Raw genomic sequence first — 17,712 nt, forward strand, 5'->3', positions numbered from 1 at the left:
TGAGATCAAATTCAGACTGAACCATTTGCTGTAATACTAGCCAAATAAAATGCTTCAGTATGTTTACATGATGAAGTGAAATTCTGAAAAGGCTGAGGAATCATCGTATTACTGAACAGCAACAACAGTTCTGGAGTTACAGGCTTGCAGACTGGCTTATTTTGCATTGTGCAAGAAACACCAAACTGCCAGACTACCAATTGTTGCACTGATCTTGGGACGAGGATCAGGTTACAACACTGGGGCAAAAAGGCACACTGTCTCCCTTGAAATACTCCAAGCTTTAAATCCTATACTATCACTTTCTGAACACATGAGTATGCCTTATATATATAATCCATTATTTTATCAAGGTCAGTATCATCTACTCTACTCTGACTGGCAGAGCCTCTCCAGGGTCTTAGGTACAAATCATTCACATTAACCAGAGATGTCCATGATTGAACCTGGGGCCTTCTGCATGCAAAGCAGATGTTTTCTTTCACTGGGCCAAGCCTCCCTCTGTTTTTGCAGTGGCTCAAATTAGCAAATAAGTATATTCAGTTTTGCAAATAAGTTATACAGCTAAAAAATGTTTTGATTATTTACACATAGGGACCACACCATGATTTAGTCATTCACATCCAACCGTTAACATACATGCTCCTTCTCCTCAACTAACAGTGCAATTCTAAAGCGAGTTCACCGGTCTAAGCCTATGCATTTTAATGGGCTTAGACTGGTGTAAGTCTCTTTAGGATTGTACTGTTAGTGTCCTTAGATTCTGTTCCTCCCATCCTTGGCAAAGTGAGTAGTTTGCCAAGAAATAGGAAAAGAGGGAAATGCAGACAGTGAGCATTGTGGAGAAATGTGAATCTGTAGCACATTCCTATCACCCCAAACCATGTTTTCCGAGCTAACACATAAACTAGTCAAACCACAAAATTGATTTTCAGACAAAAATTTTGTAATAATAGCAATAGCCATTTCAATGGCAAGAATATAAGAAAACAGTTTTTTTCCCAAGAAAACTAAATTTTTATTCTTTGTTTTTATTATAGTTTGGTAAGTAAGGTTATGAAAAACTCAACAGCATCCCTTCTAACAAGTTTCTTATATTCAATAATCTTCACACCACTAACTCTACATAAGAGATAACATCTCCTTATATGTCAGTATCATCACAAGAATAGTTAATCCCACTTTAGACTAAAATTACACTTAATACCTGAAATGAAAAGAGTATAATGAAATGTCACCAAGATTATGACATTAAGATGTAACTGAAGTACTTTTTGGCTTTTGATGAAACAAAGCTAAAAGAATTCAAGCCTACAGGCTAATAGCCATTAATCATTACCAGTGTAGAGTCTGGTGTCTGTCAAAAATCTGCTTTTTATGTATGTGTGTGTACCCTACCATAAAGCACAATTTGATACTATAATGAATATGTGAGGCGACATGATGTGTTCAGGATGACTCCCAGAATGCCATTGAATATCTGCTTTTGAAAACTAATAACATGCAGAGCCTCTCTAAAACCACTGTATTTATCATGCATTACTAGAAAAAAATATGGCAGCTGTTGTCTCTTTCTGATGTTTCTGCTTCTAAAACAGTAAGTTAACATAAAAAAGAGCCTTGGAGGGATTTTTGAATTTTTTCATACACCAAAATGAGACAGTAAAAGAATAAGAGTTCTCATAATGACAGCAGCATTATCATCTAAACAGATGGAAAGAATTCAAAACAAAACATCTTTTGTTTTTGGAGGAAAACAATACATATACATTTTGAACAATTTGATTAATGCAGGGCTTTTTTTGTAGCAGGAGCTCCTTTACATATTAGGCCACACACCCCTGATGCAGCCAATCCTCTGGAAGCTTACAGTAAGCCCTGTACGAAGAGCCCTGTAAGCTCTTGGAGGATTGCAGGGGTGTGTGGCCTAATATGCAAAGGAGTTCCTGCTACAAAAAAGCCCTGCATTAATAGATGCTTAAATAGCAGTGAAACTCCCAAAACTGAATCAATATGATTTAACAAGGCATATTCATTTTAAAAGTCACTGTTTAATCGCAAATGGCAAAAGACAATCCTTTATGAATAAAAAAAAATTGTTCTTTAGTGCATCAAGGGAAATGCCCTATTCCCATAGTTTTACCCATGAATAACTGGCCCTCAATATTGGATTTTAGTAGAAGATAGAAGAAGATATTGGATTTATATCCTGCCCTCCACTCCAGATCTCAGAGCGGCTCACAATCTCCTTTATCTTCTTCCCCCACAACAGACACCCTGTGAGGTGGGTGGGGCTGAGAGGACTCTCACAGGGTGGGATAGTATCATCATGAAATACAAGGAGGGAGGCATAGTATCATCATGAAATACAAATTTAATATGAAATACAATACTATTGTGGGAAGTGATATGAGAAGAACCCATGGCTTACTAAATTATATCTAGATAATGTGGGTTCTTTAAAAAAAAACAGCAAAAAGCAGAATACGAAGTTTTATCAGTGACACATCAGAACCCGTGCTGAATCTCTGCATCCTAACTAGTTACAGCACTTCAACCTAATAGGAATCTCCATTCCTTTACCTCATAAGGCAATTTATCAAAATATCCATTAGTTGTTGATTCCCTGAAGGCAGTTGCACTAAACTGCTTACTCAGACAATCCAAGCCATCCTCTGTCTCTTCATCTTCATCATCATCCAGATCATGCATAGCAATCAGTGCAGTATTAAGTGAAAGCACAGGCCTCTCTCTCACACCATGTAATACTACTGCATCCAATTCAGTGTAATAATCCAAAAGGGAGCTATTTAGTTCCAGGCGAATTAGGTTTGAAGGAAAGTTTATCTGTTTGATACAAGGTGAAAATTGCCGTGCCTGAGGTGAATTCACTTTCATAGGTGCCTCTGACCAAAGGACTTCCCACCTAAAAAAGAAAATTGTATGTAAAGTACCACCGTCAGTACAAAAAGAATACTAATACTAATTAAGTTCCTTTTTGTTAAAAAAAACCCCCCACAAGTATGAAATACATAAAAATGTAGTTGATAGAACAGTTAAAAATAATTTATATTCCACAAACGACAAATGAAAACCTGAGAGTGAAAAAGGTTAGATAATGTATTAATATTACTCACTGACTCTTCAGTTTTAATTTCTTTTTAACATATTTCTATTTATAAAGGGTTTAATTTAAAAAATAAAAAAGAGCTCTTACAGTGAAGATCTGTTTGAATAAGTAAGAGAACTAATTAAAATGGCCACATTAGAAACTACAGGTGATTAAAAGTGAGGTGACAACATACCTGTGTGTGTTTCAGACAGAGGTTGTGTGGAGTACATGTAATATTTTGTACAGAAGGAAGATTTATCTTGGGAGAAAAGGCTGTAGAGCACATGTTGGGTATTCAGAAGATCCCAGGTGCAACTTCTGGCATCTCCACTTAAAAGGACTAGGTAGTAGGTAATGTGCCTTAGTCCCCAGAGAATTTGCTGCCAGTCTGAGTAGACACAACTGACCTCAAGGGAAGGGACCAATGATATGAGTCAGTATAAAGCAGCTTCATGTGTTCTCCTGGGCAGGAAGTAATTCCGAATTTAGAAGTACCAGTCCCAACAGAAAAAAAATGGTAACTTTGGAGGCTTTCTGGCTTTTAATGATACCAGAAATATGGAAATTCCCCTCAAAAATCTTTATGTCTTCCAATAGTTTGAACAAATTTTAAAAAGTATTTCAAGATATTGGGACGTCCTTGTTGATTTATTAGGATGGAATTATGAAACCTTGTCACTTGAATATCTACAATAATGGTTAATAATAAGCAAGCAATGTGGGCAACTAATTTTGCAGACCACTGTGGCTACAGTCAAATGACTACCAATTAGAACACTTGTGTTTCAGTATCAAGTCCCTTCCATGCAGTGGAGCCTGGGCTTATAACAGCAAAGTTGCCCAGGTAGCTACCATACAGAATACACCCAGATAGCAAAATTAAGGACTATACTGATCATAGAATACTGAAAAGACCCATATCTAATGAAACATGGTTGCACTCAGCTATGTTGTTTGTTGAATGGTCTTCTGTGCAAGTACACATTAAATTACACACACACAGGCCAGCCATAGAGAAAAGTTCTTTCTAGCACTTTCAAAACACTTCCCCCTCTCCTCCAACATGAGTTTCCCACCCAAACCAGCATGTGATGGAGGTGGGGGAACGGTTCCTTCCAACAGTCCTCCTTTTGCCACCATGGATAAGGATTCCACAGAAGAGTTCCACAGCGGGGAAAGGAGGGAGGGATTTGATTTGATTTATTTAAGTTATACCCTGCTCTATCACACAAGTGGGCTCAGGGCAGCTCACAACAAGAACTCATTAGAACAATATAAACAGTAAAACAATGGATGGCTCATAAACAATAACAAAAACTCATGCCCCACAAAGCTCCAATATCCAATTCATATCCCGCTGGGCAATGGAGAAGGGGTCTTGAACAGGGGAGGCCAGAAAAATCAAAACATCTGCCACTTCAACTAAAAGATTGGTGGAACAGCTCCATTTTGCAGGCCCTGTAACTGTAACAAGTCCCGCAGGGCTTTCTTGCCCTCCAGCAGAGCTGCAAAAGAAAGTAAAGTGTATCTGATAGCTTAGAGTTCTAATACCACACTGCGATTCCCAGCCTGGCAGTAATACATCATTGAAAACCTCAGTGTCATGACATTGAGTTTCAAAGGGACAACCCTCACAAAGCTTATGAACATCTGCCTACCAAAACAAGGCTACTACAGATCTAGGGATGAAAAAACACTTCCAAGAGGAGTCAGATACAGAGTCAAATTTTCTCAGGAACCAATTTAGTATAGAGGCCTCCTGTGCCAACAGTACCATCACTATAGTGGAGGCCATATAATCCAAAAAATTCTGGATGGCCTTTGCTAATTGAAACCTGTGGTTCTGAAATTTATGTATGCATGAGCAAAGAACCAAGGCTCAGTCATCTGGTAAAAAGGCCATACCCACTTTGGCATGTAAGGTGGCACCTTGGCACCTATGAGCAAAATTGTGAGGAGGTTAGTCTTGATTTCTCCTTATTAACAATAAGCCCCAGACCCCACAAAGTATAGAGTCATGGTCTGTAAACAATGACTTCGACAAGGCTATAAACAGCCAATCATAGAGGTAAGGGTAAATAGTGCAACCTTGGAGGTGGGCTACCACAACTGACATGCATTTGGTAAAAACTCTGGACACCATAGTTAACTCAAAGAGCAGTACTGTGTACTGTTGGTGACTGGTACCACATCTGAAGTATAAATACCTCCTGCTGCGCCTGGAAATAGCAATATGAAGATACTCATTTTTTAAGTCAGTTACAGCAAACCAAACACCTGGTTCCAGGACAGAAAGGACTTGAGACCTGCTGAACTTGGGTACACTGAGGAACTTATTCAGGCATCTTATCACTATCCTTCTTGCTCAGAAAGTACCTAGAGTAAAACTCAGAGGAAACCTCATTTTCAGGCACTATTTGAATTTATTAATTAACTGGGAAATTTCAACCTATATGGGAAAAAAGGATCAGAAGAAGAAGGGAGTAATGGTCTGAGGGCAAACACCTAAAAGGTAATTAATAACTGGAATAAACTATAGATAACTCCCAAGAATTCTGGATGATACTCTCCTGTGCACCTGCAGGGGCAGCTAGCCTGAAGGTGAAGTAAGGAGCAGGATCAAAAGTCACTGCTCATCATTGGTATGGCTTTCACCTTCCCACAAACTCCCTAGGGAAGTGAGGAAGCTGCTCACTCTGCTGCTTCCCCTGGCGCTTCTTGAGAGGTCAAGGTAGCCCATAATGAGGACAAAAGGGGGTGTCCTGATGCTGCTTGGACTGAAACCTATAGGGTCTCTGGTAGTGCTGCTACAAAGGTGCCTTGGAAAGTACCTCTGCTTGAAGCCCTGGGTGGGAGGGGCTATAAGTTTACTCTTCAGGACTCTATCCAGCACCTTAATCATCTAGGTGCTAAATAGGCCTCTGACCTCAGCACAAATCTTCAACACTTTCCCTGGTGCCATGGGCAGTGCAGTGGCCGAAAGTAAAGAACACCTGTGAAGAACCTCAGCAGAAGCCATAGCTCTACTGCCTACATGGCATTCAGTACTGATCTTCTGCTTGCTGAATTTAAAACCCTTGACCTAAACTACCTTAGCCAGGGACCTTTCCTCATCAGGTATTATTTATTTATTGCTCTTGTATTCCACCCTCTCCAACGGGCTCAGGGCAGCTAACAACAGTCACAATTCGATGACAAATTCACATTATAACAATAAAACATTATTAAAACATTAAAATATTAAAGCAGTTTAAATACAGTTCAAATGGCGTTCTGTCTGTTTTGAATTAATTTGTGATGATACTGTGGGGTAGATAGTACACACCCCCAAAGATGTTAAAAGTACCTCCATTTAGTTATTAAAAGCCTGCCTGAACAGATTTGTCTTACGGGCCCTGTGGAATTGTGATAAATCCCGCAGGACCCTAGTCTCCTCAGGGAGGGCGTTCCAGAGGGTAGGTGCAGCCACGGAAAAGGCTCTTGTCCTTATAGTGGTGAAACAGGCATCCTTTAGCTCAGGGATCTTTAACAGATTTAACAAGCTTGATCGTAGTGCTCTCTGGGGCTCGTGTGGGGAAAGGCAGTCCCGAAGATAGACAGGTCCCAAGCCACATAGGGCTTTAAAGGTCATAATCAGCACTTTGAACTGGGCTCAGAACACTACAGGCAGCCAGTGCAGCGTCTCCAGTGCAGGTTGGATGTGCACCCATAAAGGCAGCTCCAATACCAACCTGGCTGCGGCATTCTGCACGAGTTGCAGCTTCCGGGTCTGTGTCAAGGGCAGCCCCATGTATAGGGCATTATAGTAGTCTATCCTTGAGGTGACTGTTGCATGAATTATTGTAGCCAAGTCGCTGCATTCCAGGCATGGAGCCAACTGTCTTATCTGCCTAAGATGACAGAATGCAGATCTGGCAGTGGTTGCCACCTGGGCCTCCATAGTTAATGAAGGCTCCAGGAGAACCCCTAAACTTTTGACCCTCGAAGCTGGCGCTAAAGGCGTCCCATCAAAGGTCAGTAAAGGGATTTCTCTTCCCAGGCTGTCTCGGCTTAGATACAGAACCTCTGTCTTTGCTGGATTGAATTTCAGTCGACTTTGTCTGAGCCATTTTCACAGCGGTTTGTAATGCTCGATTCAGATTTTCTGGGATGCAGTCAGCCTGGCTGCCCATCAGGAGGTAGAGCTGGGTGTCATCCGCATATTGGTGACATCCCAGCCCATAGCTCCGGATAATCTGGGCGAGGGGGCACATGTGTTGGGGAAAGAACCGCCCCCTGAGCACCCCACACACTAGTGGGTATTTCTGAGATGACTTCTCCTCCACTGCCACCCTCTTGGGTGTCCTTGACCTTAGAGAAAAGCAGTAAGCCATTGGAGGGCAGACGCCTGAATCCCCGTGTCAGCAAGGCAGTGCGACAGCGGCTGGTGGTTGACTGTATCAGCCGACAGATCTAATAACAGCAACACTGCCAATCTGCCTTGATCCAGATGTCTTAGGAGATCATCCAAGAGGACGACAGGTACCATCTCCATCCTATGTCCCGGGCAAAAGTCGGACTGAAATGGGTCTAATGCGGAAGTGTCATTCAAAAACCCCTTTAGCTGTGCTGCCACTGCCCTCTCAATGACTTTGCCCCAAAACAGCAACACCAGTTGATAGTTGGCCAATTCGACCGGGTCTAAAGATGATTTTTAAAGAAGTGGGTGAACCACTGCTTCCTTGAGGGGCATAGGGAAGGTCCCTTCTGTCAAGGACCTATTAATGATCTGTTGAAATGGCACCAATAATTCTGTCCAGCCTGCCCTTATCAGCCAGGATGGACATGGGTCCAGATCACAAGTAGTTGGACGCACAGAACAGAGGACCTTGTCAACTTCCTTCAGACCAAGTGGAGTGAAATGTCCAGTGTTGGACCAGGTAAGATATAGAGATCTGCATGATATGCTTCCAAATGAATATTATGGCAGATTTGGTGTACACTATGCAAAAACAGCTATGTGTATTTTTTTCTGCCCAGGTAATCTAGCATTCTCCTTTCCTTATCAAAGGGAGGGGTATGGGCCCCAGAACAATGCCTAGATGGGAAGGAATTTACTGTGGAACTCATGAAGAGGAACCCACATCCCTCATCCTTTACTTTGTACACAAGTGCGGTGGGAGACATTGAGGCATATTTGGCTCACACCCCTTTAGCAATATCAAGCTGTCTCTCTAACATTGGGAATGCTATTGAATCTGAACTTTAAGGACCGGATCTGAGGGCTGCAGCTTGGAGCATTCCATGTTCTGTTCCAATGATTTTGCCATATGGACCAGTTCTTCTGTGTAGAGGCAAAGGTCTTCTGTTGGCAAAATGGAACCAGGCTCTTTGACTCCCTCATTCAGAGAAGCTTCCAATACTCCATTGGAACCTTCTCCTGTTAAGGCAGTCAAAGAGCCTGGTTCTGATAGGGCATTGGATCCAGCACTGAAAGCTGAGACGGCACTCTCAGAGTCAGAAGCTTCCTTTTCCTCTTCCAATGGGACCTGCAGAGCATGGGGCTGCACAAACAGCAACTTTATGGTGGTGAAGGACTCTTGGAACCATGTCTCAGAGCTGGTGCTGAAGGCGGTAGCTGAAAATAAAGTATTGGTCCTAAGGTACATTAGATGCCCAGTATACGTGTGATGGAAGTCTCCAGAGGTCTCCAGGGAGCAGAACTGGTGGAACCTAGGGGTCAGAAGTCTCTGACATCTTATCATGTGGAACAGGATGAGTTGGTTCCAGAGACGGTGGCTGGACTTCCATGGCTTCATTGTCATCCAAGGACCCCATGTCAGCCATCTGAGTGGGAAGTGGAATGGTGGACAGGAATGAGGTGCCCACAGAACTGAGGACTTTGATGGTCAAGAGTGCTTGGCTGAATGGTGTTTGGGCCTAGACTGCCTCTTGGTCTTGGGATGTCTTCAATGGCGTTTCCAAAGAACTCTGCTTCAGAGTTAGTTATGTGCCTAGCTCCGATAAAAATCCTGAGGGTGCTGACCATCACCCTACTGATGGAGTTCGGACCCAACCCTCCAGTTTCTCAACTCTCCAAGATGGCTGGGCTTTCTCAAGGCCCCTCAGCACTCATTCCCATAAGAAAGCCTTAAGTTGGGAAGCTCTTTCCTGATGCACCTTAAGAGTGAACTGGCAGATGTTACAAGCTGCTACATCATGGGACTCTCCAAGCAGGGCTGACCCTGCCATTAGGCAAACTAGGTGATTGCCTAGGGTACCAGCCTTCTGGGGGTGACAAAATGGGCACCTCCTATATGATTCAGTGATGTCTTGCTGCCGCCCAGCCTGGCTACCTCTCCAAGTTCCTCCAACACAGGGCTTCCTCCCTGCTTTTGCACCCCTGGGATGCAAAAGCAGGAAAAGGCTCTCCCCCACCCCGCACCTTTCAGAGACCCTGAGAGTCACGGGTAGCAAAGGCTTTCTCCCTGCTTTTGCACTCCTGGGGTGTAAAAGCAGGGGAAGGATCTCCCACAAACTTCTCAGAGATCCTGAGAGGAGCATGCGGTGAGGTTACCCCTTTTCTGGGGTCGCTGCAGCCCGATTTCTCCATTCTATCCTATGGGCCTATTAAGACAGAATGGAGGGATTGGACCGCCACTGCAGCAGCGGGGAGGGGGGGGGAGTTAGCCTTGACTAGGGTGCCAGTTAGTCTAGGGCCAGCCTGTCTCCAAGGTAAGTCAGACAATGCTCATGGTCATCTGACTGTGCCATCTTTGTGACACACTTGCCACATTTCTTCAAAAGGGTCAAGGGAGAAATTACCTCACAAGGAAGATAAAGATGAGGAAGAACTGAAGAGCTACAAGAGACGTTCTTTCTCCACAGTGGCAAAGGAGCATGGCCCCTACCTCCATCAAGTGTGGGTCGGGCAGGACACTCCAGCTCACTTTAGAGGGGAAGGAGCATGCTCTGGAGCCTAGAAAGTGCTATAAAGTTTGAGAGCTTTTATCCGCAGCTGGCTGGCACATGCACAGTCCCATGTGGGACTGTACAGAAGCAATAAGACAAAAAAAAAAAGTACAGTAGTATTCTTCACTTGGAGTTCTATATTCCAGAAACATTTAAATAATGAGAGCAGACAGAAAGATCCAGACTTATACTATGAGAACTAAAATTTGCAATATATTTATTAATATATTTTTGTGCTTCAGTTTCAGCTTAGTTGAAAATAGCTTTCAGGATTAGATATGAAATAACTGAAATCCACAATAAAAGATTAAACCAAATTAAGGTAATTAACTAAAAAGATTAAATCAAATTAAGGTAATTAACTAAGTTGCAACATAAAAACATATGGAAGTATTTATGTTATTGGATTTGTATCCCATCCTTTCCAGAAACAGGATCTGGGTGGGTTCTATCATAAAGTCATAACATTAAAATCACAGTATTAAAATACTGCTAAAATGTGCAGAGCACATATGTCACAACAAACTCAACAGATAACCAGCTGAGCCCCCAGGTGATTGTTTGGGTCTAAGACCACTGAAGGGGAGACCTAATAGAAAGGAGATGCCTGTCTTCTGTGAATGTTTTTTTGCTATATGCTCTTGTCTATTTGAAATTCTGCGTGCAAGCTTTGTCAGGACACCACAAACCTCTACATTACACTGTTTTGCTGTTTAAAATTTATGGTGCCTCTTAGCACTTTTTTTATTTACACAGCTGTATGCTAAGATCCTATCATTTCGCTCAACTAAAGGCCTGGCAGAAGAGCTTCCTTTAAGAGACCCTGCAGAACTGCAGTAGGTCCTGCCGGCCCCTGATCCCTAGTGCAAGCTTATTCCACCAGGTGGGAGCCAGGGCCAAAAAAAATAATCAAATATTAGCAAAAATGATCTTTAAAATGAATAAAACAGTGTAAGCAGCTGAATATTCCATAGGCACCACTAAACTGCTAAAACAGCACAAAAACACAAACAGCTGTAAAGCAGCATTTCATGGCTATATGGAAATAATTTAAGATGTCAGTATTAGTAAGCAAGACAGTTATTAGGAGCTTATTAAAAACAAATAACTGAAGATACCTGCTTCTTAACCTAACCCCCTCCCCGCCCCCCAAAAAACCCGTCAGACAAAAACCCTGTCAGACAAACAGTTATATGGAAGAGTTCCATAGCCAAACAGTTATAACTGAGTAGGCCTTTTATACAACAGGTTCACTCTGAACAGGCAAGTGCATACAAATTCAGGCAATCCTTTAAATACTTTAAGACTGCTTAGAGTCTTAAAGGTAACCACCATAGCTTCGAATTGAGCCCTGAAGTGTACTCTACAATGTACTCCAAGGATACAGAGGCATCTGATACTAATATAGAATTTGACTCTCTAAAATGGTTCACACCTAATACCCAAATCTAAGACTAAATCACATTCACCACAGCACAATTATTTCAGATTGGTCACATACAAACTATACTATACACACATTTGTATAGAAAGAAAAAAAAATACCTGCACATGTCATAAAGAAATTTCAAGCCTTCCCTGCAGCATAACTGCAAAAAGTTATTACTACAAGAACCGCTGAAACTCCTAGGTAAACTTCATTTACATGAGATAATTACAGACATGAAAACACAGTTTAAAAAATCCAATGTGCACACAATGTGAGAAAGAAAGAGTGATAATCACAGAATCAACAGTGGATACAAGAAGAAGATGATATTGGATTTATATCCCGCCCTACATTCTCAGAGTGGTCACAATCTCCTTTACCTCCCCCCCCCCACAACAGACACCCTGTGAGCTAGGTGGGGCTGAGAGAGTTCTTACAGCAGCTGCCCTTTCAAGGACAACTCCTACAAAAGCAATGGCTGACCCCAAGGCCATTCCAGCAGGTGCAAGTGGAAGAGTGGGGAATCAAACCCAGTTCTCCCAGATAAGAGTCCGCGCACTTAACCACTATACCAAACTGGCTAATATATCTCAAAAAATCACATTTACTATAGAGACACTGGTTTACTGAAAGTCAAGACTCTTATTTTTCATCTTCATTATATCAAAATATGCATTATTTAATTTTACTTGTAGACACAAACTTTGTACTATTCACAATCTTATTTAATGAACAGAATTACTCGTAAGATTTCTGCTTCAATTGAAAAATAATGGAACGTGAAAGGAGAAGAAAGGCTGGAAACTAATTGGGCATAATTAAGGAGAGCTGGTGCAAGTAGAGGCTAGTCTATGTGCAGAAACAAGGAAGCTATGAAGTGTAGCTTCCCAAGTCACAGGCACCTCAGCTATATTTCCTCTAGTATATTCAGTTTTATCTTTTCTTAGGATGGTATTGAATGCTATGAGACTGCCTCCCATCTCCCTTCCAATGTGTGATATAATGCCATCATACAGTGAGTTCTCTGTACTTTGCTTCACTGACTGCTGCTTGGAGAAGCAGAGGAAACTTGCAACATGAAACATCACGTTGCATAATGGGCGTCCCTTCATGTAACAGGCAAGAACGGAAGATTGGAAGCTCTTATTGTGAAGCTTCCTTCTCAGTGGTCCTGGAGTAGGATGGTCCGAAACTGTTGGGAGTAGGCTCCTCCTCCAGAAACAGGGTCGTTGATCATTTGATCCGGCCTGGGGGAGGGGCCGCTCCATTGGAAACTCTCCAGTCCATAGAAAAGCCATGCTCCCCCAGAAGTAGAAATCTATAAAACAAACTCTGCATCATGGTAACAAACCACTCAGAGACCATAATGATGCAACGCTATTTTAATAACTGCAACAGCAGAAGTAACTGCAACCAATAAGAAACTTCTGCTACCAGTGCCCCAGTACCTCCCACAACCAAGCTCTCACAGCTACCAGCCTGGAGCAAGGTATAACACCGGGTGGGATGGACTGTCCCGCTCTAGGACCACCGAGAAGGAAGCTTCACAGTAAGAGCTTCCAATCTTCCATTCTCCGGTGGTCCCTGGTAGTGGGACGGTCCAAAACCGTTGGGACATACAAAAGCAATATGTACCCCGGTGGGAACCACTACATTTAATGTATAACCTGTTGTAGCACCCTGCAGCCAAAGGCCGCTTCAGAGGATGCCCACCTATCCACCTTATAATTCCTGGTAAACGAATGAGCAGAACTCCAGGTGGCTGCCCTACAAATGCCTTCCAGGGACAAGAAGGATTTGTAGGGCAGATGTGGCCGCTCCTCATAAGGAATGAGCCGTAATTCCTCTTGGAGGCTCTAACTCTGACGCCGTGTATGCTGCAGAAATACATTGCCCCAACCACCTGCTCAGGGTCGAAGAAGTAACTGGTTTTCCCAAAGAGGGCAAATTAAAGGAAACAAACAAGGACTCTGACCTCCTAAAGTCCTTGGTTCTGTCTATATAAAAACTCAAGGCACACTTAACATCTAACCGATGCCACTCCTTTTCCTTATGTTTGGGATTGGGACAGAATGAGGGTAATACCAAGTCCTGAGACCGGTGAAAAACAGAATTCACTTTAGGTATAAATGTCGGATTAGGTATCAACACTACCCTGTCCTCATGAAAGGCACAAAGATCTTTATCCACGGACAGAGCCTGCAACTCGGATACCCTGTGGGCAGAGGTAATCCCAACTAAAAACAGCGTTTTAAGGGTAAGATCCTTCAGGCTACAAGTAGCCATGGGCTCAAAGGGTGCATGACATAACGCCTTCAGCACCACATTTAATTTCCATGTAGGAAACCTATGTGCTGTAGGGGGATTCAACAGGGACACTCCCCTCAAAACACACTTAACATACAGATGCAATGTCAAGGAACCCCCTTTTTTAGCTCCACGAAGAGCAGAAATAGCTGCCACCTGCCTACGAAGGGTATTAGTAGCCAACCCTTATCCAGGCCCTCCTGCAAGAACAGCAGCAGCTTCCGAACTGGTAACTTTAAGGGATCCCAACCTCTTTCCACGCACCAGCTGGAAAAGACACGCCAAGTGTTATTATACGCCCGAGTGGTAAAACATTTTCTGGATGCCAACATAGTGTCAATCACAGATTTGTCAAACCCCAACTTAACTAACTGCAACCGCTCAACCTACACGCAGTTAACTGTAACATGTCCGGCTGAGGATGGCAAACTGTCCCTTGTCTCAGCAATGTCTCGGATGCTGGGAGACGCCAAGGCTTCTCCGTCGACAGCCGCATGAGGTCTTGAAACCACCCCTGTCTCAGCCAGAAGAGAGCAACCAGGACCAGCTCCACTCTTTGCTGAAGAATCTTGTGAACCAACCAGGGAATCAGCTGCGGTGGTGGGAAGGTGTATAGAAGACCGTCTGTCCAGTCGCAGTTGAGCGCGTCTATGCCCTCCGCCTGATCGCCCTTCTGTTTGGCAAAAAACCGTCATACTTGACGATTGTCCGCGGTTGCAAACAAATCCACAGTCACTCTGCCATATCTGTGCTGAAAAGACTGGAACACTGCCTTGTCCAGTGACCATTCCATCTGATCCAACCTCTGTCTGCTGAGCCAATCTGCCAGCCCGTTGTCCTTCTCGGCTACATGAATCACCTTTATGGATAACAGGTACTTCTCTGCCCAATCCAGTAAGCTGTTGGCCTCGCTGCACAGTTTCCTGATTCTGGTCCTACCTTGCCGGTTGACATAAGCTTTGGCTGTCACGTTGTCTCTCTTCACTAACACGTGACTCCCCTGCAGAGTCGTCTGAAAACGTAACAACCCCAGACAAATTGCCCTCAGCTCCAGCAGGATGATGCTCTGTCGAGACGCCATCAAGGACCACTGACCTTGAATCACCATCCCTTGAGAATGTGCTCCCCAGCCAGAGAGGCTGGAGTCTGTAGTCACCACTGTGGCTCCTTCATTGACACTCCTTGCTGAAAATGGGATGGTTCCAGCCACCACTGAAGTTGCATCCGCAGCTCCACTGGAAGAAACACCAGCTTTTGTAGCTTGCGAGCTATCACATGCTGACAAGGGATCAGGAAGCATTGTAAGGGCTGTAGGTGAAAACGCGCCCAAGACAGTACATCCTGGCACGACACCAGAACCCCTAAAAGCTTTGCTAGAGTCATCACAGGCATCCGATTCAGGGACAATACCTCCTCCAACAAGGATCTGAGGTTCACCCGTCATACTTCCGACAAAAACACTTTGTGCCTCTGAGTATTGATCAGGACACCCACATGCATTGGATTAAGATTGCTCTTTGTCCTGTTGACCATGAAATCATGATCCTGCAGTATTTGAATAGTCCGATTGGTGTCCTCCAGGCTCTGCTGGAAGGAAGGGGCCCTGACCAAGAGATCGTCCAGATATGGATGAAGAGCCACGCCCCCATCCGTAAATGAGCTACCAAAGCCACCAGGATCTTTGTAAACACTCGCGGGGAAGACTTGAGCCCAAATGCTAAAGCCTGGTATTGGAAGTGCTTCCCGTCATACGCAAACCTGAGGAACCGTCTGTGACTTGGTCGAATGGGAACATGCAAATACGTCTCGGAAAGATCGATGGACGTCAGGTATTTTCGTTCTTGAACTGCCAATAGGATGGAATGCAACGTCTCCATCCGAAACTTTTTCGTTTTCACAAATCGATTTACCCATTTTAAGTCTAGAATGGCCCAGACATCGCCATTCTTCTTTGGTACCAGAAATAAAATGGAATACACCCCTTGACCCCTCTGAGTCACAGGTATGGGTTCTATAGCCCTGATGTCCAGTAGATGTTGGATGGCGCGCAACATCCCTCGGTGCGTGGTCGGGTCTCATTTTCTCGGCACTGAATGAAACCTCCAACGTGGAAAAGATTCCAGTTCTAATGCATAGCCCTTGGATATCGTGTCTATCACCCATTGGTCTGCAACTGACACCTTCCATCGGTCTACAAAAAACTGTAGCCGCCCCCCGATAGGAAGCAGCTCTGGACTTCTGGCATAGTCATTGTGACCCTCCCTTTTTGGAGTCACTTTTGCTTCCCTTGTCACTTCAGCTAGAAAAGGATTTAGCATCCCGACTGCGAGACTTCCACTTCCCTCGGAAAGACTTAAAACTCGAAGGCTGGGAGAATTTTTTGGAGTCCCGAAAGGGCTGGAAGGATTTTTTAGACTTAAAATCCTTCCTCTTAGAAGGCAAAACTTTCTTCTTGTCCTTCCCCTCAATCAGGAAGCATTCCAGTTCGTCCCCAAAGAGACTAACGCCTTTGAATGGTACAGCTGCCAGTCTAGCCTGAGCAGCTGCATCCACATCCCAAGTCCTGAGCCAAACGTTCCTGCGCGCTGCCACACTTCAAGCAACTGCTCTTGCGGACAACTGCATTGCGTCTAGGGTCGCATCTGCAATAAATGCTGTGCCCAAGGCTATTTTCTTAAGCTCATCCTTGAATTCCTTTGGTGCATCACTATCTGCTGACGCCAAATTGGATGCCCAGGTATATTCTGCGCGTGCAAACAGCGATCCCGCTGAAGACGCCCGGATGGACCAAGCCGAGGCTTCAAAGTCCTTTCGTAATGCTTGTTCTGTCCGTCTATCGCAGGCATCCTTGGGTAGCCCATCCGCATCCATGGGAAGCACAGATGTGGATAATAAACTATTTACAGGATTGTCCACTACGGGCAATTTCAGCCATTTAGTAGCCTTTGGACTAAACCCATACAGTTTGGAAAATAGATGTGGGTTAGATTTTGGCTTAGCCAGGTGTTCCCACTCCACCTTAATAAGACTAAAAAAGGGGGCAGGCAAGGGCACCCTGGTCTGAGAAACCCCCACTTTGGGCATCATCTTCCCTGAGCCTGCAGGCAGGTCAGGGTCCAATTCTGCCTTCTCTCTGGGTGTGGCAGTAAAGTCCAGTTCCCTAAGGACCTTAGGGAGGAGTTTAGAATAATATTCCACTGGAAAAATCCTAGATTGCACTGAAGGAGTAGCATCCTCCTCCTCAGAGAGTTCCCCTTCCTCTTTTGCAGAGGAGTCTACTGAAGAGTCAGGCTCCTCTTCCTCCTGAGAACTATCACAGGGAGAGTCCAAGCTCATACCCAATTTTGCTTTCTTTGGGTCTGTAGGAGCTGTGGCAATATTTGTTTGTCTCTTCCTTTTCTGGGGGTGAGAAGGCACAGTAGAGCCTCGGGCAGGGGCAAACTCCTTGCTCAATTCTCTTTTTAACCAAGTGAGTAAGTTAAGCTTGGCATCCTCTCCTGTTAAATCCGGTTCAGAATCCTCTCGATCTTTCTCGGAAGCGAGTCCTGAGTACTTTTGGGATGGAGAAAGCACTGGTTGAACCTGTCTCACTAGTCTGTCCCCGTCCGTCAGCCATCTCAGCTACAGCAGAAGGCTGAAACGAAAGTGAAAGGGGAGAGGGAGAAGCCTCTGTTACCAGGCTAAGTGCCTGAAATGGCGCTTCTGTGTAGTAAAGAACCGCCCCCGCAGGCCATGCTAACCGCTCCTGAGTTGGAGAGGCCTGCTACGGCATAAGCCTTTCCCCACCCCCGTTCGGGAGGGGTCCTGGGAAACTGCTGTAAGCTACCGGGTGGGCTTCCCTCATCCCAGCAGAGCCTGTCCCAAGCAAAAAAACAGTCCGCGCATCACAAAGAGCTTTTCCGCTCTCCCTCAG

The 17,712-nt window shown here is 44.2% G+C and overlaps 1 protein-coding gene across 2 annotated transcripts in view; it reads right to left on the minus strand.

Annotated features, from left to right (window-relative positions):
- FBXL4 (F-box and leucine rich repeat protein 4) overlaps positions 1-17,712 on the minus strand; it is a 79,699-nt gene that overhangs the window by 40,229 nt on the left and 21,758 nt on the right. For both annotated transcript variants that reach the window (XM_060237490.1, XM_060237489.1), the window contains exon 4: positions 2,584-2,926. In XM_060237490.1, the coding sequence (XP_060093473.1) occupies positions 2,584-2,926 (343 nt within the window). The remainder of the gene's footprint in view (positions 1-2,583; positions 2,927-17,712) is intronic.

The sequence above is a fragment of the Heteronotia binoei genome, chromosome 1 (assembly GCF_032191835.1).
Source record: "Heteronotia binoei isolate CCM8104 ecotype False Entrance Well chromosome 1, APGP_CSIRO_Hbin_v1, whole genome shotgun sequence".
In the NCBI taxonomy this organism is placed as follows: domain Eukaryota; kingdom Metazoa; phylum Chordata; class Lepidosauria; order Squamata; family Gekkonidae; genus Heteronotia; species Heteronotia binoei.